General features: G+C 36.5%; 1 protein-coding gene across 8 annotated transcripts in view; it reads right to left on the bottom strand.

Annotated features, from left to right (window-relative positions):
- Nucleotides 1-23,805, bottom strand: part of NBEAL1 (neurobeachin like 1) — a 199,956-nt gene that overhangs the window by 92,475 nt on the left and 83,676 nt on the right. For all 8 annotated transcript variants that reach the window (XM_034654989.1, XM_019799567.2, XM_034654993.1 and 5 more), the window contains 10 exons: nucleotides 23,539-23,698; nucleotides 23,330-23,432; nucleotides 22,645-22,801; nucleotides 20,998-21,156; nucleotides 18,958-19,117; nucleotides 14,654-14,742; nucleotides 12,112-12,687; nucleotides 11,605-11,780; nucleotides 4,244-4,397; nucleotides 3,819-3,947 (listed from right to left, as the gene is read on the bottom strand). In XM_034654989.1, the coding sequence (XP_034510880.1) occupies nucleotides 3,819-3,947; nucleotides 4,244-4,397; nucleotides 11,605-11,780; nucleotides 12,112-12,687; nucleotides 14,654-14,742; nucleotides 18,958-19,117; nucleotides 20,998-21,156; nucleotides 22,645-22,801; nucleotides 23,330-23,432; nucleotides 23,539-23,698 (1,863 nt within the window). The remainder of the gene's footprint in view (nucleotides 1-3,818; nucleotides 3,948-4,243; nucleotides 4,398-11,604; nucleotides 11,781-12,111; nucleotides 12,688-14,653; nucleotides 14,743-18,957; nucleotides 19,118-20,997; nucleotides 21,157-22,644; nucleotides 22,802-23,329; nucleotides 23,433-23,538; nucleotides 23,699-23,805) is intronic.

Here is a 23,805-nt window from a genome sequence, read left to right as displayed (position 1 = left end):
CAAAACCACATTGAGATACCACCTTACTCCAGTTAGAACGGCAAAAATTGACAAGGCAAGAAACAACAATTGTTGGAGAGGATGTGGAGAAAGGGGATCCCTCCCACATTGTTGGTGGGAATGCAAGTTGGTACAGCCACTCTGGAAAATAGTGTGGAGGTCCCTCAAAAAGTTAAAAATTGAGCTACCCTATGACCCAGCCATTGCACTACTGGGTATTTACCCCAAAGATACAGACGTAGTGAAGAGAAGGGCCATATGCACCCCAATGTTCATAGCACCATTGTCCACAATAGCTAAATTATGGAAGGAGCCAAGATGCCCTTCAACAGATGACTGGATTAAGAAGATGCGGTCCACGTATACAATGAATATTACTCAGCCATCAAAAAGAACGATTTCTCAACATTTGCTGCAACATGGACGGCACTGGAGGAGATAATGCTAAGTGAAATAAGTCAAGCAGAGAAAGACAATTATCATATGGTTTCACTCATTTATGGAACATAAGAAGTAGGAAGATCAGTAGGAGAAGAGAGGGAAGAAGAAAGGGGGGATAAACAGAAGGGGGAATGAACCATGAGAGACTATGGACTCTGGGTAACAAACTGAGGGCTTCAGAGGGGAGGGTGTGGGGGAATGGGATAGGCTGGTGGTGGGTAGTAAGGAGGGCACGTATTGCATGGTGCACTGGGTGTTATACGCAACTAATGAATCATGGAACTTTACATCAAAAACTAGGGATGTACTGTATGGTGACTAACATAATATAATAAAAAATATTATTATTAAAAAAATTATAAAGATACTTTTAATGAATACAAGATAATTTGACCACTGTCTTAATTTTGGATACACACACACACTCTACATACAGATATATATGACCCCCCCCCACTATAAAGAGTACTGAATTAGGGTCACCTGAGAAATTACAAAAAATACCAATGCCGTAGTTCCTCCATTCTGATATAATTACTAAGGGTGATGCCCCTCAAAGGCATTTTTATAAAAGCTCCTCCAGGTGATTTCATATTCTCATCACTGGCAGAACTAAGACAACTGGGGACAAAATGGACACCACGTGCTGCACTAAATAAATCAACAACCACCTAGTCTTGCTTTAAAGACAAGCTAGGAAATGTTGACATTTAGGTGACATCTCCTAATACTTACATACTGGCAATTAACTAATAAGTATGAGCGAAACAAAAATTTGTAGCCAGATTGGCAAAGGAGCTCTACTATAACCCCTTTAAGGGAAGAAGTTGCTTTCCCAGCCTTTTATGCTTTTATTCCTGTGAAAATAAAATTAAACGACTAGTTAGTAAAAAATGTTTTAGGTTACTAACTACTGGTAAACAAGATGTCTATAGGTTCTGTACTCAATTTATTTATGTTTTGCCTTCAGTTTTTTTAAAATTTAAGTTCAATTTAATTAACACATACTGTATTATTAGTTTCAGAGGTAGAATTTAGTAATTCATTAGTTGCATACAACACCCAGTGCTCATCACTTCAAGTGCTTTCCTTATTGCCCATCACCCAATTACCCCATCCCCCCACACACCTCCCCTCCAGAAACCCTCAGTTTGTTTCTTATAGTTAATAGTCTTTTATGGTTTGCCTCCCTCTCTGTCATCATCTTACTTTATTTTTCCTTCCCCTCCCCTATGTTCATCTGTTTTGTTTCTTAAATTCCACATATGAGTGAAATCATATGGTATTTGTCTTTCTCTAATTGACGTATTTCGCTTAGCATAGTACCTTCTAATTCCATCCACCCTGTAGCTAATGGCAAGACTTCATTCTTTTTGATGGCTAAGTAATATTCCTCTATGTGTGCGCGTGTGTGTGTGCGTGTGTGTGTGTGTGTGTGTGTGTGTGTATTGTACATACATATATACCACATCATCTTTATCCTCTCATCTGTCGATGGACATCTGGGCTGTTCACATATTTTGGCTATTTTGAACATTGCTGCTGTAAACATTGGGGTGCATGTGCCCATTTGAATCTTTATTTAACAAGTATTTATAGAGCCCTACTATGGGACAGACATTAGATATTTAATGGTGGACAAACTAAACAAACATATTTTATATATGGAAATTTCATCAAAGATAAACACTGAGCGTGACTAGAAGGGGGGGAGGGTCTTCATATCTAAAATAAATACCTGGCATGCTGACTGCAACTGCTTTAACAGCCATCAGGCTAATATTAATGAAAAAGCCCCAAAAGCTATCTTCATTCTACTTCTAGGTAGAGAAAAATAGAATACTACCACGAACATCTATGTACACAAAGGCTGTCTGGTATTTTGGATTATTATCTGATGATACAGATTTAGTACTAGACAGAGTGTGATCTTTTTTTAAAGTACCTAATTCATATATCTTCAAATTGCATTTGAATGGCTGCACAATTCAAGCTTCCACCATCCACGTATCAGAAACCCCATCTTATTTTAGCTTTTATGCATTTTCCATGTTTTTACAATGAATATCTGTTACTTCTATGATTAAGAAAAAAAACCCATATGTTTAAAAAGTTAGTAACATATTACTATTCATATCATCATATTATCAAAATATGTGAGGATTTCAATTATCTGAAAAAGATATATGTATAGAAAAATACAGATACTTCTTCTTGGGCTATGGGATGATGGATTTATTTTCTTCTCTGTATGTTTTTGTGTATTTTCCACAATGAGCACGTGTTACTTTTACAATTAGGAAAAAAAAAAAAAAACTATTGAGGGGAGCCTGGGTGGCTCAGTCAAGAGCGTCTGCCTTCGGCTCAGGTCATGATTCCAAGGTCCTGGGATCGAGCCCCACATCAGGCTCCCTGCTCAGCGGGAAGCCTGCTTCTCCCTCTCCCTCTGCCTCTGCCTGTCGCTCCCTCTGCTTGTGCTCCCTCTCTCGCTGTGTCTCTCTGTCAAATAAATAAATAAAAATCTTAAAAAAACCAAAACTGAAACCAAAAACTATTGAAAACTATGGCCTTTTACAAATATGGCAATCTTATGGAATTTTAATCTCTCCATGTTCTCATCAACATTACGGTAAGTTTATATATATTAGAAAACATCCCCACTCCTACCCCCTTGTTAAAATTCCAGTATCAAAAGAAAATAAAAAGGGCGACGTAAATAGCAATGGGATACATATCATGATTAATCCAGTCACGTTCTCCAATGTAAATAGAAAGACGACAGACTAAAATTCATGTGGAACTTCTCCAACATTTAAAATTTTTAATTAAAAATAGAAATAATTAATATTCCTTGGGTCCATTATTTTATTTATCTATATTTTGAAAACCTAGCACAATGCTCATACTTGGTAGGTATTCAGTGTTTGATGAATTAAAAGATATAAGATATAATATAAAACTATGGATTAATAAGGAAATAGAAAAAGATTTTGGAAAAAACAAAAAAAAATTTCCTAAAAATATAAGCCTTATAACTGCACATGTATAAAAATACGTATAAAGAAGCTAGGCAGGCTGTTTAACTCTTAGCTACATTAAATACAGATAATATGATTAACGCCTCTTTGTATAAGCTATGCATAAATCCTTTAAAAGGAAAACTTAAAATTATACTGAGTCATATACATCAGGAAGAAACAATCAATGCCTCTGAAGCCTCTTTCTGATTAACAAAACTGAAACTAGAGGAAAATCATGGATACTTTTGGAACTAATAAAAAAATTAAAATACTTGAAAATTTATTGTCATTTAATTACACAAATAACTCCTATGCTGCATGCAAAGTATAGAAAATAATGAAAAAGAATTGACAAACCTGCACATTTCCCCTTCCAATGAATCCTAGAAGCAACTGGATTTGAATTTGAGAAAGTTTTGCCCATACTTGACCTTCAGAATACCAAACTGACAGACCATCGAAGAGCAGCATCAGATTGTCTAAAAGCTATCACAAGGGAAAAATTGAGAAATAAAAACATTGTTTTAAAATCTACTGATGAGTTTTCCCCGACAGTAACACACATCATAAATATTTCAAAACAAGCTTAATGTTCAATTGGTAAAAGCCAAAAGAATTATCCTAGTAATACCTAACAAAGTAGGTTAACTATTTATCACATTTTATCCATGTTTGTTGTATCTGATAAAATATTAATGCTCTAAAAAGAGGGGGTACAAAATTTTTTTTGTTGAATAAAGTCCTAGACTACCAGAAAAATAATATCAGAGTTATTACTGCACCTTCTCAGTCCACATGCTTGAATTAACAAGCCCCACTGACTGCAGAAAGTCCTGTATGATCAGGATGAGTCGAAAGGCATTTTCAGCAGTTACTGGATTCGTTTTTGATTCTCTGTTTTCTGTGACTGCCCATTCTAACATGTTCTGTAGCAAACTAAGCGCAAAACAAAATCCTCTTAAAATCATTTTAAGTTTAGAAAAATAGTAAAACATGAAAAAAAAAAAAACCCAGTTATTCATTAATACGTCTGTATCTGCAAAGATATACTATTTCTGGAAGGGATCAGAGGATATTTGATAACAATGAAGCAGCTTTTTATCTTTGAAGTAACTATCTTTAATAAACATAATACAAAAGGCAAAGTAAAAGTTACCTGTTTAATTTAACTATAAAAAGCTATTGAAATAACTCAAATTCCAGTCTCTACGAGGTACTTAAAAGTTTCTTTAAAGCTGGAAATTGAGGGGGGAGGGAAAAGATGGCAGAGGAGTAGGGGTCCCCTTTTTCAGCTGGTCCCCTGAGTCGAGCTGGATAGGTACCAGACCATCCTGAAAACCCACGGAATCAGCCTGAGATGCAGGAAGATACATCTGGATCTCTACAAACGAACATCTCCAGCGCTGAGTATTGAGGTACGAAGTGGGAAGCCGTGAATCCGCGTACAGACATCTGAAGATAAACGGAAGGGGGAGGGAGCCGCCACGCTTGGGCGCCGGGAAGCAGTAGCCAAATGCACAGGGGAGCGGGCGGACTCGCGGACCGGCACCCGCGAGAGAGCAGACTGAGACCGTGAGCCTGGGAACATGCATGTGACCAGACTGACAACCGGAGCTCTGGAGCACACACTAGAACTAGACTGAAACCAAGAGCTCGGGAGCACACGTGTGACCTGACTGAAAACCGGAGTTCCGGAGCTCTCACTGGAACCAGACTGATACTAGGAGCTCGGGAACACGTGACCAGACTGAAAACCAGCACTGTGGAGTGCATGCGAACCACACTGAAACAGGGAGCTCGGGAGCCCGCTCGGGAACCAGGGGCAGCTGCCGGTGTTAGAAACACAAAGGACAGAGGGGCGCATGGGTGGCACAGCGGTTAAGCGTCTGCCTTCGGCTCAGGGCGTGATCCCGGCGTTCTGGGATCAAGCCCCACATCAGGCTCCTCCGCTATGAGCCTGCCTTCTTCCTCTCCCATTCCCCCTACTTGTGTTCCCTCTCTCGCTGGCTGTCTCTATCTCTGTCGAATAAATAAATAAAATCTTTAAAAAAGAAAAAAAAGAAACACAAAGGACAGAGAAGGGCGGGCCCTGGTAGTGAGGGCTGGGAGAGCGGCTGTGGGACACACAACCCAGGACGCTGCAGGGTTTAGCAGCACCGAGAGAAACAGAGTTTAAGAGGCCAAGAGAGCTCAGTGGAGAGTGGACTGCGATCTCTATTCTGAGACAGAGGCTAGGATTCGACCACAGCTGCTCTCTCAGAAGAGCCACAGAAAACCGCCAGGGAAAGCCGCCAGAGAACAAAAGCCGAGCAATACCAGCTCACATTGCACCCATCCCCATCCCCCCTCGCAGGGACAGGGAGACTCTACCCTAACAGGGTTACCTGAATATCAGCGTGGCAGGAACCTCCCCCAGAAGGCACACTGAGAAATCAAGAAGCCCACATCCCTGAGGTCCCTATAAAACACATGCACACTGCCTGGGTCCTGGTCAATAATTTGGGCTCTGGGCAACCCTGCAACCTCTCTTCATCAGAATGACAAGGAGGAGAAATCCCCCCCAGCAAAGAAAAGATAATGAGTCTGTGGCCTCTGCCACAGAACTGATGACTTGAAAAAAAAATTAACGAAAATATTAACGAGAATATAGAATCTCTAAGGGCGGAAATGAGAGCGAATCTGGCAGAAATTAAAAATGCTATGAATCAAATATAGAATCTCTAAGGGCGGAAATGAGAGCGAATCTGGCAGAAATTAAAAATGCTATGAATCAAATGCAGTCAAAACTAGACGCTCTGATGGCCAGAGTAAATGAGGCAGAAGAACGAATTAGTGAATTGGAGGATGGGATGGTAGAAGAGAAAGTTAAAACGGAAACTTGCCTCAAAAAAACCCAATCTCAAGAATGCAGATTACGGGAGACTACTGATTCAATAAAATGTTCCAATGTCAGAATCATTGGCATGCCCAAGGGGGTAGAGGAAGAGAGAGGTCTAGAAGAGATACCTGAACAAACTGTAGCTGAAAACTTCCCTAATATGGCAAAAGGAAACAAGCATTCGTGTCCAAGAGGCAGAGAGGACCCCTCCCAAGCTCAACCACGACAAACCTACGCCACGTCACGTAATAGTGCAATTTGCAAATATTAGATCCAAGGATACAGTACTGAAAGCGGCCAGAGTGAAGAAATTTCTCACGTACAGAGGCAAAAATATCAGAATAACGTCAGACCTGTCTACACAGACCTGGAATGAGAGGAAGGGTTGGCAGGATATTTTTAAAGCTCAATCTGAGAAGAACATGCAGCCAAGGATCCTTTATCCAGCAAGGCTGTCATTCAGAATTGAGGGAGAGATAAGGACCTTCCAGGATCGCCAGACACTGACCAAATTCGTAACCATGAAACCAGACCTACAGGAGATATTAAGGGGGCTTCTATAAAAGTAAAAAGGCCCCAAGAGTGATACAGAACAGAAATTTACAATCTATAGAAACAAAGACTTCACAGGCAACATGACATCATTAAAATCATATCTCTCAATAATCACTCTCAATGTGAATGGCCTAAACGCTCCCATAAAACACCACAGGATTGCAGATTGGATAAAAAGACATGACCCACCCATTTGCTGTCTACAAGAGACTCACCTTGAAACTAAAGATACATCAGACTGAAAGTGAAGGGATGGAGAACCACTTTTCATGCCAATGGACCTCAAAAGAAAGCTGGGGTAGCAATTCTCATATTAGACACATTAGATTTTAAACTAAAGACTGTAGTTAGGGATACAGAAGGACACTATATTATTCCTAAAGGATATATCGAACAAGTGGATAGGACAATTATAAATATGTACGCCCCCAACAGAGGAGCAGCAAGATACACAAGCCAACTCTTAACCAGAATAAAGAGACATATAGATAAAAATACGTTAATAGTAGGGGACGTCAACACTCCACTATCAGCAATAGATAGATCACCTAAGCAGAAAATCAACAAAGAAACAAGAGCTTTGAATGACATACTGGACCAGATGGACCTCATAGATATATACAGAACACTACACCCCAGAACAACAGAATACTCATTCTTTTCGAATGCACATGGAACTTTCTCCAGAAAAGACCATATACTGGGTCACAAAACAGGTCTCAACCGATACCAAAGGACTGAAATTATACCCTGTATATTCTCAGACCACAACGCTTTGAAACTGGAACTCAATCACAAGGAAAAATTGGAAGAAACTCAAACACTTGGAAACTAAGAACCATCCTGCTCAGGAATGATTGGATAAACCAGGAAATTAAAAATCAATTTAAACAATTTATAGAGACCAACGAGAATGAAAACACAACGTTCCAAAACCTATGGGACACTGCAAAGGCAGTCCTAAGGGGAAAATACATAGCCATCCCAGCCTCACTCAAAAGAATAAAAAAATCTAAAATGCAGTTTTTATATTCTCACCTCAAGAAGCTGGAGCTGGAACAGAAGAATAGGCCTAACCCACGCACGAGAAGGCAGTTGATCAAGATTAGAGCAGAGATCAATGAATTAGAAACCAGGAGCATAGTAGAGCAGATCAACAAAACTAGAAGCTGGTTCTTTGAAAGAATAAATAAGATTGATAAGCCACTGGCAAGACACATTCAAAAGAATAGAGAAAGGACCCAAATTAATGAAATTATTAATGAAAAGAAAGAGGTCACAACCAACACCAATGAAATAGAAAGGATCATTAGAAACTTTTATCAACAGGTTTATGCCAATAAATTAAACCTGGAAGAAATGGATGCCTTCCTGGAAACCTATAAACTACCAAGACTGAAACAGGAGGAAATTGATTATTTAAACAGACCGATTAATTATGAAGAGATTGAAGCAGTGATCAAAAACCTCCCAAAAACAAGAGTCCAGGGCCTGACGAATTCCCCAGGAAATTCTACCAAACATTCAAAGAAGAAATAATACCTATACTCCTGAAGCTGTTTCAAAAAATAGAAACAGAAGGAAAGCTACCAAACTCGTTCTGTGAGGCTAGTATTACCTTGATCCCCAAACCAGGCAAAGACCCCATCAAAAGGAGAATTACAGACTGATATCCCTGATGAAAATTCTCAACAAGATCCTAGCTAATAGTATCCAAATAGGACGCCAAAATTCTCAACAAGATCCTAGCTAATAGTATCCAACAGTACATCAAAAGGATTATCCATCCTGACCAAGTGGGATTCATCCCTGGGATGCAAGGGTGGTTCAACATTAGCAGATCAATCAGTGTGATAGAGCATATCAACAAGAAGAGAGTCAAGAAGCATATGATCCTCTCAAATGATGCAGAAAAAGCAACTGACAAAATACAGCATCCTTTCCTGATTAAAACCCTTCAGAGTGTAGGGATAGAGGGTACATTCCTCAATTTCATAAAAACCATCTATGAAAAGCCTACAGCGAATATCATTTTCAATGGGGAAAAGCTAAAAGCCTTTCCCTTAAGATCAGGAACACGACAAGGATGCCCACTCTCGCCAGTGTTGCTCAACATAGTACTAGAAGTCCTTGCAACAGCAATCAGACAACAAAAAGGGATAAAAGGTATTGAAATTGGCAAAGAAGTCAAACTGCTTCTCTTTGCAGATGACATGATCCACTAAATGGAAAACTGAAAAGACTCCACCCCCAAACTACTAGAACTTATAGAGCAATTCGGTAATGTGGCAGGATACAAAATCAATGCTCAGAAATCAGCTGCATTTCTATACATGAATAATGAGACTGAAGAAAGAGAAATTAGGGAAATCCATTCCATTTACAAAAGCACCAAAAATCATACGTTATCTCAGAATTAACTTAACCAGAGACATAACGGTTCTATATTCTAGAAAGTAGAAATCACTCTTGAAAGACATTGAAGAAGACACAAAAAGATGGAAAAATATTCCATGCTCATGGATCAGAAGAATAAACATAGTTAAAATGTCTGTGCTACTCAGAGCAATCTACACTTTCAGTGCCATCCCGATCAAAATACCAATGACATTTCTCAATGAACTGGAACAAACAGCCCTTAAATTTGTGTGGAACCAGAAAAGGCCCCGAATCGCCAAGGAACTGTTGAAAAGGAAAAACAAAGCTGGGGGCATCACGTTGCCAGATTTCAAGCTATACTACAAAGCTGTGATCACAAAGACAGCATGGTACTGGCACAAAAACAGACACATAGACCAATGGAACAGAATAGAGAACCCAGAAATGGACCCTCGGCTCTTTGGGCAACTAATCTTTGATAAAGCAGGAAAAAACATCCGGTGGAAAAAAGACAGTCTCTTCAATAAATGGTGCTGGGAAAATTGGACAGCTACATGCAAAAGAATGAAACTTGACCACTCTCTCACACCATACACAAAGATAAACTCCAAATGGATGAAAGACCTCGAAGTGAGACAGGAATCCATCAAAATTCTAGAGGAGAATATAGGCTGCAACCTCTTTGACATCAGCCACAGCAACTTCTTTCATGACACATCTCCAAAGGCAAGAGAAACGAAAGAAAAAATGAACTCATGGGACTTCATCAAGATAAAAAGCCCTGCACAGCCAAGGAAACAGTCAAAAAAACCCCCTAAGTAGCAGCCATGGAATGGGAGAAGATATTTGCATATGACACTACAGAAAAAAGACTGGTATCCAAGATCTACAAAGAAATTCTGAAACTCAATACACGAGAAACAAATAAACAAATCATAAAATGGGCAGAAGATATGAACAGACACTTTTCCAATGAAGACATACAAATGGCTAACAGACACATGAAAAAATGTTCAAAATCATTAGCCATCAGGGAAATTCAAATCAAAACCACATTGAGATACTACCTTATGCCAGTTAGAATGGGAAAAATGGACAAGACAAGAAACAACAAATGTTGGAGAGGATGTGGAGAAGAGGGATCCCTCCTACATTGTTGGTGGGAATGCAAGTTGGTACAGCCACTTCAGAAAACAGTGTGGAGGTCCCTCAGAAAGTTAAAAATTGAACTACCCTATGACCCAGCCATTGCACTACTGGGTGTTTACCCCAAAGATACAGACGTAGTAAAGAGAAGGGCCATATGCACCCCAATGTTCATAGCAGCATTGTCCACAATAGCCAAATCATGGAAGGAGCCGAGATGCCCTTCAACAGATGACTGGATTAAGAAGCTGTGGTCCAGGGGCGCCTGGGTGGCAGAGCGGTTGGGCGTCTGCCTTCAGCTCAGGGCGTGATCCTGGTGTTATGGGATCGAGCCCCACGTCAGGCTCCTCTGCTATGAGCCTGCTTCTTCCTCTCCCACTCCCCCTGCTTGTGTTCCCTCTCTCGCTGGCTGTCTCTATCTCTGTCTTATAAATAAATAAAAAATCTTTAAAAAAAAAAAAAAAGAAGCTGTGGTCCATATATACAATGGAATATTACTCAGCCATCAAAAAGAACGATTTCTCAACATTTGCTGCAACATGGACAGCATTGGAGGAGATAATGCTAAGTGAAATAAGTCAAGCAGAGAAAGACAATTCAGAGGGGAGGGTGTGGGGGAATGGGATAGGCTGGTGATGGGTAGTAAGGAGGGCACGTATTGCATGGTGCACTGGGTATTATACGCAACTAATGAATCATGGAATTTTACATCAAAAACTAGGGATATACTGTATGGTGATTAACATAATATAATAAAAAATATTATTAAAAAATAAAGGTGGAAATTGGGAAGGTAAAAATAGAAACTGTAGTGAACTCTAAATGCTTTAGAGAAGTAATTTTTATGAAAACACTACTTGCTTCCCTCAGCATGGAAACTCTCAAACTTGGACAACACTGCAGAACGCAATACACCAAATGCTTAGATATTATGAAAACTAATTTAAAGAACAAGCAATGTATAATCACTGAAGCCCAAACTAAAGATTTAAATCTCCTCACACTTTTGGATTTCTCTCTAGATTCCACTAAAATGGCAACAGAGAGGAAAAGGGGCTGAGCACGAAGTTTTTCTTTTTCTCTCACTACACACACTGAATCCTGAATAAATGTTCAATAAAAAATATTATTTTAGACTCCCAATCACTACAAAAGGAAAGAGTAAATCACCAACTGAATGCTTACATTAATTTTAATTCATCTGATGGTCGTAGTAGTTCACTGGATATTCCTGGTTTAGATAGTGCTGAAAACACTTGTCCCCGTTCAATCCAAGTACCATCATCAGATTTTTCTAGTCCCTTACACATCACATAATTCAAAATATTTGTCAGTAATTGAAGCAGCTCCTCCTCATATCTCTATAAAAACGATAAATATTAAATTATTGGAAGGAGGTGGTGTTAAAAGCACATAAAAAGAACCATCACATATCCTGACTGTAATCATTTAACATATTTAAAGTGTCTTGATGAACCCGGAACTTTGCTAAGTAGGCCCAAGAGATATGAGGATGAAAAACACCTGCTTTTCTCGAAATATAATTTAGTGACTTCTAGGCTTCCAAAATCTTAGATCATGAGACTCAGAACATGAATATAATACGAAATTGTTAACAATTACACATTTCTAAGGATTAGAAGTATATAATGTGAAAATAAAAATAGCATTTGGACAAATAAAGAATTTTACCTCTTTGCTTTCAAGTAAAGAGAAGTCATCGCCAAACTCCGGATCATTTATGACACTGCTCTCTTTGTCAGACTGCACAGAAAATGATTTAGTAGATTCTATTGGGGATGGTGTGCTAGGCAGGCTGTCTGGCATGTGACTTCCACTGTCGCTCAGTTCGCATGAGTCTATTCCACTGAGATCTAAACTCAAATGTGAAGGGTTATTATTCCAGAATTCTTCTTGATTCTCTGATTTGAAAGATAATTCTCCCACAGAACTATCTTCTTGAAATAATGGTGTGTTTGAGTCCAGAGAGTTTCTATCCTCTAAACTCCACTGATCTGAAGACACATTAGCTGAGGCAAAAGAGTTGATTTTTTCCTCATCAATCTTTTCATCAAAGTTCCTCTTAATATTTTCAGCTGATAAATTTTTATCACTGTCTTTCATTGAAACAGCCCTACTGTGCTTATGAAGAGTATTTCCATTTTCAAAATTTGTTTTTAAAAAAAGCCTAACTAAAGTGTCTTGCCAACCCACTTGTTGAGATATTTGATGTGCTGCATCTGGCTGGGACTGCAAAATCTGTAAAATCTGCAAAGATTAAGAATACAAAATTCATCAAAAAGTACATGGTACTTCACATCAAAAAGTTTCTTTTCAGTTACTTTAGGGACAAAGTAATTTAATGAGAAACTGTGGGAAGATGTTCTTTCAAAAGATTATGTTGTTAACTGGATTACAAACTATCTGTAGAGTACACACTGTGTTTTTAACTAATCTGCATATTACTCATTGTACAGAGTGCTTAAATATTTGCTGAAAGATAAAAAAGGGACAAAAATGATCCTCCACATGTCAACACACTCATGTTATTAATTTAATTTGGTCAGAGAGAAAATGTAAATAGAATCAAGGTATATATAAAATGTAATAAAGTTATATCCTCTCAACTAAATACTTTCCATGAGCCTACTACATTTGTTTAGCAAATACTGAATACATATTGTGTACCCGTCCCCTTCTGGTCGTAGGGTTAAGGGAGTAAGTAAGACACAGACACTTTAATAGAACCTACATATCCCAAGAACGTTTCCCCATCTCATTTTTGTTTCAGGCAAAGTTAATAGTTGCTTTTGCAAAAACATTTTTTCCCATCAACTCTCTACTGTACAAACACTAATTCCAACAAAATGGAAGCTGATATTTAGCTGGAAAAAGAAACTGAAATTAAAGAATAGACACTGACATGTCAATGTGTGTATGATCTCTATTATCCAAATGATTCCATACTTTTTGGATTAAAACAAGTTCTCAAACACTGTCAGATTCAGTTAAGATCTTTAAGACATTTTTATCACAAAGCCAATAAATTTCTATGTAGATGAAAAGAATTTTTGCTCCCAGTATTAAGAGACTCTCTTTTACCTCTAACTCTGACAAGTGTCATAGGAGATTAATAATGTTGGTGGGGACTTCAATATCAGTGGCTTTAATGCATGCTGAAGCTGACATAGAAAGCAACAAGTCACAATGATGTGAAGTTCCTTTCCTCACTAATGCTATCGGTGAGCTACCATTAGTCTACCAATTCAGAATACCAATTTTTTTTTCCTTAGTAAAGAAATTTTCATGATTTCATGACTTTAAAATTTCCATAAAATAAGACTTATTTTATACTTTATATACATGTAATGGATAAAAACTAGGCTGCACTGAAAGCTGTTTTCAAACTGAAAGGAAAGCGTCAATCTATATGACCCACTTTAAGAACAATATAGCAAAATCCATCAAAATGTGAAATGTGAACATACTCTGACAGCAATTCCACTTCATGGATTATATCCTACAGATGTATTACCAAAAACAGGTAAAAATATAGGTAAAAAAGTTCTTAACAGAAGTTTAACACAGAAAAACAGGAGACAATGTAACATCCGTGAACAGGGAACCAGATAATACTTTATACAATAGCCATAGAATAAAAACTATATGTAGCTGTTAAAGAGAAAGATATACATCCAGACTTACTGATGGAAAAATACTATAACATAATTAGGGAGTAAAATTTAAAAAAAAAAGCAAGGAAGCAAATTAAGTAGCAGGTCAGTGATTGCTAGTGGAAGAGAGAGAAGGCTACAATCAGGAAGAAGCACACAGGATAACTATTTCTTGACTTAAAGGGATGCATTGAAGGCAAGTCACTGTTGCTTTTCCATGAAGTTCAAAAGATTCAGAAATTCTAAAATATGCTATATGAATTAGAAATGGTCATAATCGTTGAAGGTTCTTGACAAAACAACTATTCTCTTGTAACGAATTTTTTACTGTGGTAAGGGAATATTTCCAGGACCATGTAAAGGTAAGAACACATTTTTATGCTGATTTTGTGATTACATGAAGTTAATGTACCTCAAAAAAGGAAATTATTTATAAAATTGTGTCATTTATAAAATAACAGAAATTAAAACTTATACCCGGTGTGAAATACTCAATATAAAAGTTATTCACAGTATAACAATACTGTCATTTTTAAAGTATATCTTAAAAGTTTACTAACCTTTCTGCAGATAACCACCCTGACATTCATATGTGTTCTGTGAGATATATATACCACAGACAACAGATCTTTGAAATTAATAGCAGGATCTATGGTGGGGAAAAAACAAAGTTAAAATTAAATTCCAGAGATAGTCAAAGAAAGAACTGTGAGTGATAGTTTGATAAATAAAATAATTGTTTTACTTTTATTTTCTTTTTGTTGCTGTTAACAATAGATATCCTTTATTTTTTCTAGTTTTACTGCCATATAACTGCCATAAAACAGTGTATAAATTAAACGTGTACGACATGATGATCTGATATATGTATATACTGCAAAATAATTACCACAATAAGGTTAGTTAACATGCATCACTTCACATAGCTACCATTTTCCTTTTGTGGTAAAAATCTTTAAGATGTGCTCTCTTAGCAACTTTCAAGAACATAATATAATATTATTAACTACAGTTACCATGTTGCACATTAGATTCCCAGAACTGGAAGCTTGAACCCTCTTGACCACCTTCACTCATTTGCCCCCCTGCCCCCAGCCCCCACAACTACCAATCTATTCTCTGTCTCTAGGAGGTTGGTTTTTTGAATTTCACCTATAAGTGAGACCATACAGTATGTGTCCTTCTCTGACTTATTTCACTTAGCAGAATAATGCCCTGCAGGTTCTTCTGTTACAAATGGCTGAGTAATATTCCCATATATATATGTGTGTGTATATATGCATATATATATATATATGCATATACACACACACACACATATATACACACACACACACACCTCCTTTATCCATTCATCCATCAGCAGACATTTAGGTTGTTTCTAGGTCTTGGCTATTATAAATGATGCCGCAATGAACACAGGGATGCAGACAACTCTTCAAGATAGTGATTTCATTTTCTTTAGATATATACCAGAAGATAGATTACTGAATTATATGACATTTCTATTTTTAATTTTTGGAGGAACCTTCATACTGTTTTCCACAGTGGCTGTGCTAATTTGCATTCTCAGCAACAATGCACAAGGGTTTCCCTTTCTCCTTATCTTCACCAGCACTTGTTATCCTTTGTCTTTTTGGTAATAGCCATCTTAACAGGTGTGACGTGCTATCTCCTTCTGGCTTTGATTTTCAATTCCCTTATGATTAGAGATGTGGAGCACCTTGCCGTCTACCTACTGGTTATTTGCATGTCTTCTTTCAAAAATGTCTATTCAGGTCCTTTGTTCATTTTTTCTTTTTAAATTTTAGTTAGTTGACATACAGTTCAATACTGATTTCAGGAGTAGAGTTCAGTGGTTCATCATTTACATGTAACACCCAGTGCTCATCATAACAAGTGCCCTCCTTAATACCCATCACCCATCTATCCCATCCCCCACCCACCTCCCTCTGTTAACCCTCTGTTTGTTCTCTAAGCTAAGAGTCTCTCATGATTTCCCTTCCGTCTCTTTTCTTTTCCTGAGTTTTCATCATTTTCTTAAATTCCACATATGAGTGAAATCATACAGCATTTCTCTTTCTCCAACTTATTTCACTTAGCATAATATACTCTAGCTCCAACCATGTCATTGCGAATGGCAAAATTTCATTTTTTTGATGGTTGAATAGTATTCTATTTGAGAGTGTGAGAGAGTGTGTGTGTGTGTGTGTGTGTGTGTGTGTGTGTATATACCATATCTTCTTTATCCATTCTTCATTTGATGGGCATTTGGGCTCTTTCCATGGTTTGGCTATTGTTGATAATGCTGCTGTAAACACTGGGATACACATACTCCTTTGAATGTGTATTTCTGTAATCTTTGGGTTAATACCCAGTAGTACAATTGTTGGATCATAGGGTAGTTGTATTTTTAGCTTTTTGAGGAACCTCCATACTGTTCTCTAGAGTGGCTGTACTAGTTTGCATTCCTACCAACAATGCAAAAGGGTTCCCATTTCTCTGCATCCTTGCTAACACCTGTTGTTTCCTGTGTTGTTAATTTTAGCTATTCTGACTGGTATGAGAAGGTTTGATTTGTATTTCACTGATGATGAGTGATATTGCACACTTTTTCGTGTATCTGTTAGCCATCTGGATGTCTTCTCTGGAGAAATGCCTATTCATGCCCTCTGCCCATTTCTTAACTGGATTATATTTTTTGGGTGTTGAGTTTAATAAGTTCCTTACAGACTTTGGATACTAACCCTCATTTGCAAATATGTTCTCCCATTCCATAGGCCGCCTTTTAGTTCCGTTGATTGTTTCCTTCACAATGCAGAAGCTTTTTATCTTGATGAGGTCTCAATAGTTCATTTTTGCTTTAGTTTCTCTTGCTCCCAGTGATGTGTCTAGTACCTTGCTCATTTTTTAATTGGATTTTTTTTTGCTCCTGTGTTGTATGATTTCCTTACATATTTTAGATATTAATCCCCTCTCAAATATTTGATTCACAGGTATTTTCTCCCACCCTGTAGACTGCCTTTTCATTTTGCTGAGGATTTTTCTTGCTGTGCAGAAGCTTTTTAGTTTGATAAAGTCCCAGTTCTTTATTTTTGCTTTTATTGCTTGTGCTTTTGGTGTCATTGCCAAGACAAATGTCAAGGACTCTTCCTCATGTTTTCTTCTAGGAGTTACCTGGCTCAGGACTCACATTTAAATCTTTAGTTCATTTCAAGTTAATTTCTGTGAGTGGTGTAAGGGTCCATTTTCATTCTTTTGAATATGAATATTTAGTTTTCCCAACACCATTCATTGAATAGACTATTTTTCCCTAACTGAGTATTCTTGGATCCCTTGCCAAATATTAGTTGACCAGATATACATGGTTTCATTTCTGGGCTTTCAATTCTGTTCCTCTGGTCTATGTGTGTTTTCATGCTAGTACCAAACTGTTTTGATTACTATAACTTTGTAGTATGAATATTCAGTTTTCCCAACATCATTCATTGAATAGACTATTTTTCCCTAACTTAGTATTCTTGGATCCCTTGCCAAATATTAGTTGACCAGATATACATGATTTTATTTCTGGGCTTTCAATTCTGTTCCTCTGGTCTATGTGTGTTTTTATGCTAGTACCAAACTGTTTTGATTACTATAACTTTGTAGTATGAATTCAGTTTTCCCAACATCATTCATTGAATAGACTATTTTTCCCTAACTTAGTATTCTTGGATCCCTTGCCAAATATTAGTTGACCAGATATACATGGTTTTATTTCTGGGCTTTCAATTCTGTTCCTCTGGTCTATGTGTGTTTTTATGCTAGTACCATACTGTTTTGATTACTGTAACTTTGTAGTATAGTTTGAAATCAAGAATTGTGATATTTCCAGCTATCTTCTTCTTTTTCAAGTTCTTTCTCAAAGAATGAACTGTCGGCAATAGTTATATAAATGCTGAAATAACGGTCTCATTTAAAATTAGGATTATAGAGCGGCTCCTGGGTGGCTCAGCTGATTAACCAGCTAATTCGGCTCAAGTTACTACCTCAGGGTCCTGGGATCAAGTCCTGTGTCAGGGAGTCTGCCTGAGAATTCTTTCTCTCCCTCACCTCTCCCTGCACTCATGCACTCTCTCTAAAATGAATAAATCTTTAAAAAAATAAAATAGGAATTATAGGTATGTTTAAATTTTACAAAGAAAACAGATTTAAAATATTTGACAGTCTCCTGAGTAAGCCCTAAATAACTTTCTTTTCTTTTGGTTGCCTGAACACAAGATCCATACTATTTTGTTCTTGTACTATTATTTATCTTTTTACGTACATGTCTTATATCTTATGTACTTATCAATGAGAAGATAAACCATTTAAAACAAAGAACCTTATCTTATACCTTTTGAACACTTAGCATCTGACATAAACACTACAGTTTGTAGTGAGTACTAAAAAAGTTTTATTAAAAAAAAGAGAAACAAAAAAGATTATCTGAAAGAATATCTGAAATTAAGGATTTAAGCTCCCCAAAGAAAAAGACAGAATGTTTGGTATGTATTCTCTCTAGCATCTTTTCTTATTATAGAGGACTCAATTATTTATTAATCAATCAATCAACAATTATTGAAGGCCTACCAAGTAGGCCAAGTGCCTACCAAGTAAGGCACTATGCTATGCCCTGAGGAGACAAAACCAAAAAGGTAAATAAAAAATAGTACCTAAAAAAAAGCCCTGCTGAATCAAATAATAGGTAATTAAAAGTAACCTGAGAAGAAAGGGGGAAAAAAAACCCTTTAGAAAAAAATTTGAGAACCATCAAATAGAATTATGCTACTATGAAGAACGTCTCTTAAATATATCAGTATTATCAGCCTTAGAGTCATACCTGTGTTTATAATTTGATTGGTGAGGCTTTTAATGAGAGAGGTATTAACGGGTGCTTCATTAAGAAGTAGTCCCAATCCTGAATAGCCAACTTCTCTGAGCCGAATACGTTGTTTACTTCGTTCATAAACATTTGTGCATTTCAACATTTGTTCCATAACCTGGTCACAACAGTAATATATTCTTCTCAATACAGAGAATTAAGAACAGTCTGTCACTTAGGTTAATATTGAATATAATGTTACTGTACAAGTGTACAAGCATCATTTTGGATCATCATTTTATTCCTTAAGTGCAAAAAACAAACAAACCCAGCAGTAACAGGGAGGAATACTCCGTATTATACTCTCATTAAAAAATGGATTTAAGAAGAAATTGAACTAAAATGCATTTATATTTAAATAATTAATATATTTAAACTGTAGTTTACATATATTTCTTGCAGATCAAAGAAATAAAACTTCTTTTTTAGTAGCTAAGGCATAGATAGAAACAAACCCTATAGCCTCCATGAAAAACAAAAGTATGCTATGAAAGAGAAAAAAGATACTTTTAGATCAATGTAGTAATTTATTTAACATTTATGTAATGGTTATCAAAATAATTTTCAAGAACAAGGACACATTTTGTGAAGCAACACATCCATATGCCAAAATGGGAGAATGAATTAGTAATCTCATACTTTTTGAAGTAAGATCAACTTTTAAAAGTGATGTACTGAAACCATATGGAAAGGAAAATAATATGATGAACAATTCATATAAGGCCATTTTTGGAGAAATAACATTTAATCTCCATAAAGGAACATTTGTTTGGCCAGATACTTTGAAGAGTAGCCACAGGGGTCACCATAAGTAATACTCATGAGAGACTATGCCAGATCATTTTATTGCACCTTTGTTTTCCAAAGTTTAGGGATTCCAAACATAGGCAATCCAAACTTGACCCCATATGTAAACTTTATAATGTAACATTAATGATACAAGAGGAAACAAATGTTACAGGCAATCAGGCATAAAGAACAGAATAAATCATGAGGAGTAGAAATATGACTAACTCCTCTATTTTTTTTTTTAACAAAAAAGGTGAAGTGGGTGGCTTCAGCTAAAGCTCAAAGTGACTACTTTGGATAGCTTAACAAAATATATTCACTATCCTTGGACAAGTTACTAACTTCTCTGGCCTCAGTTTCTTTATCTGTAAAATGGGACTAATATCCACTTCATAAAGTTCTTGCAAGGACTAAGTTAGCTAATACATGAAGAATGTTTACTGCCTGACAAATAGTAGGTGCTACATAACGTTAGTTATTATAATTAACTGCTAAAATGTTGGACCTGCCACACAGACCCATAGTAACTCGAGAGAGAGACGAGACAAAATTAGTGAAAGGGAGTTGGAGGTACAGGCTTCCAGTTATGAAATGAGTAAGTCACAGGAATAAAAGGTAGAGCATAGGGAATATAGTCAATGGTACTGTAATAATGTTGTATGATGACAGACGGTTGCTACACTTGTGGTGAGCATAGCATAATGTATAAACCTGTAAAATCACTATGTTGTACACTTGAAACTACTGTAGCATCGTGTATCAATTATACTCATATAAAAAATGTTTTTTAGAAGAAGGCAAAAAAGGGAAATGAGAAGTTTTATACTGAGGATGATATAACAAAGTGGATTTTCCACTAAATAACTGATCAGATTACAATATTATTAGTTTTTAAATGTTTAAAACATGGAAAGTGTATATCAAAACAAACTGAAGAATTAATTAATTAGTTCTTCATTAATTAATGTACACTTCACGCCCAGCATGGAGCCCAACGCAGGGCTTGATCCCATGACCCTGAAATTGAGACCTGAACTGAGATCAAGAGTTGCACACTTAACCTACTAAGTCAGCCAGGCACCCCTACAACAATTTAAAATTAGAGTAGATACGAAAAAAGAATTTACATTCATAAAATTGATATGTACAAGTAAATTCATATACTCACAAATGTGACCAAATATAAAGATGCTTAAGAAACATTTGTACCTTAAAAACGATTTCTCTTAGTCTGTCAGAGTACTTCTGATTTAAGAGCAAGGCATAAAGTATGTCAGCATTTCCTGGTTCAAACAGCAGTAAGAAAAGCTGACCTCTAGTTGGGCTGGTACGGAGGAGACTGAAGAGCATATCCAAAATTCCGAAGAGCTTTTAAAATTAAACAACACAAAACAAACACAACCACGCTCATATATGGGAGCACAAATAAAGTCATAAACCACAAAAAGTTATTTAAACTAAATCCTATATACCCTAATGTTTTAGAGCTTAACTTAATGGTCTGATATCTTCTGAAATAGCTTGCCTTTTTCCTCCAATATGCTTTCGGCTTATTTCCTTTTGTATATCCTCTCAATACACATATTTACCTGCTGGGCCATACCTATAATGCTTTAGCCACATAAAAAGTCATGTCTTCCATAAAGCCTTTCCTGGTCATGTCAACATGTAATACTCTCCTATGAAAACCTCATAGGACTTTGTTTCTCTCTTAGGGCTATTATCATGGCCTTTTTTTGTTTGTTTAATAATCATTTAAAAACCTCTCTTATCCACCCTTGCCTCTATTAGGCTAAAAGAATGCTAATTCATTCATTATAACATACCTATAATATCTAGTATTACTCTACGTGTATAGTAAGCTTTCAATAAATACCGCTGACTGAACTGACCAAGAAAACATCAGTGGCAATGAATCACAGTGGGTGACAACACAACTATTATGAAATAAGATGGCTACTGGCTACTCTAAATAAAAAGAAGCTCCTGAAGTAGTCTAACCTTATGGGGAAATAGCTTAAGTTAAATCATCTATATAATATATAAATTATGAAGTCATGTAATCTCTGAGTACACAATGAATACTTCATCATAGAGCACAAAATATTTGAGTCAACATAAATTAAGGCTACTCAAGTTTGGTGTTGAGAGTGGTATACAGAAAGAGCACAGAAACAGCAGTATACCTGGGTTATATTCCCAGGTTTGTCAGCTGTATGACCTTTTAAGTCACCTAATCTCTCTGAATATGTACTTCCAAATGTGCAAATGGGAAGATTAATTCCTGGTCTGTATATTTTACATCAGTGGTCCTCAAATTTTACCATGCACCATAATCACCTGGAAGGCTTGGTTCAGTATGTGTGCATTTATAGCAAGTTCCCAGGTAAACCTGGTCAGGAACCATACATTGAGAACCAATGTCTTAAAGAGCAGCTCTGAGGTATAAATGATTAATGTAAGTAAAAGTACCTAAAAACAGAAATATAATTTACTCTTTATGCAAATTTCTTATGAACCTATATTAAAATGCATGTTAGGAATCTGCCCAGTATCTTTGATGACAGGTAAATATACATTATGTGGCCTATGAAAACAGCATTCAGAACTGCCAAAACAACTATTTCCAGATACCGCTTTCTAGCTAGTTACAATATTTTATTACATTACCATCTATTTTATTAAACTTTCAGTTAGGAGATAAAAATTTACTTCTTTAATTGCATAATACTGTATTTCACATAATAAATATTTTACTCTTAAAATATGCTTAATATATGTTTAATTTTAAAAGAAGATGATATAGCAATTTAAGTGTGAAAAAGGAAAAAAAAAGACTTTTCTTGAACATAATACCTGTTCTTCTTCATTGATAGCAGCTATGTAACCCATAATACTCTGGATCTCTTCATGAGTTCCACCTTTGCACAGAAAATACTTAATTAGTCCATACAAAGAAGTCCTTATTGTGCGAACGTCATCTAGAGACAGCTCACTATATTTACAATCACTCCTGAAAGAGAGTAAAAGTGCAAGAACTGAAATTTAAACTGTTTACATTTTAGTGCTTTTTTCATACAAAAGAATTCATAGTTAAAAAAAAAGATGTTTCCATGTAATTATTAGAATTCATGGTATCTTTGTTTTCTTTTTCCTTTTAAGGAAAACCTCGGGTTTCAATGACAAAGATATAAATAGTTAAAACAGTTTGTATTTAAACAACACTAAGTGGCAGACAGCTTTAAGTGCTTTGCATGTTTTAAGTGCAATGCTTTTAGTTTAATCCTCAAAACAAACATAGGGTGTCACAGGTTTATTATCTCCTTGTCACAGACAAGAAAACTTAAACACAGTAAAGCTGAGTGAAACACAAGATTCAAACCCAATCCGCGTGATCCACTGTTCATCATTTTAACCTCCACACTTTGTCTTTCTAAAGTTAAAGGATATTAGAATTTCTGGAAAATAAATAATCTAGACATTCCAAGCAAGCAGCAGGCAGAAAATAATATCAAACTGAGAAGGAGCAAGGACATCATACCCATAATAAATCCTAAGTGTATCTAGGAGAAACTGCACACCATACTTCTTTCGGAAAACTCTCCTGCTGTCTTTGATGATGGTGGAAAGATACTGTATATGACCTAAAATACAAAGTTCACTCTTAAATGAACACCTAAAATAAAATCCCACAGGTAGTTATAAATTTCTAAAACAAATGTAAAATTTGATCCAACAGACTGCTCTCACCAATTCGAAAGGGAAAATCTCCACGGTTCCAAATACGGAAGTCAAAGAGTAAATATTGATACATTTGCTGCAGGAGCTGCATATTTTTCTCTAATGATACCTGTTCAATTAGTAACTGAATTGCCATCAGCACATTAACATCCATCAAGGAGCTTGGCACCTGAAATCCAAACAGATGGGGGTTCTGTAAATTTCAGTTTAAATAACTATCATTAAGCTACATTTAATTTCAAATGATTAATTCAGAACATCTAAATGAGAATGTTA

Source organism: Ailuropoda melanoleuca, chromosome 2 (assembly GCF_002007445.2).
Source record: "Ailuropoda melanoleuca isolate Jingjing chromosome 2, ASM200744v2, whole genome shotgun sequence".
Lineage (NCBI taxonomy): Eukaryota > Metazoa > Chordata > Mammalia > Carnivora > Ursidae > Ailuropoda > Ailuropoda melanoleuca.
Note: the sequence above shows the minus strand (reverse complement) of the source record. Positions and strands in the feature narration are given on the sequence as shown.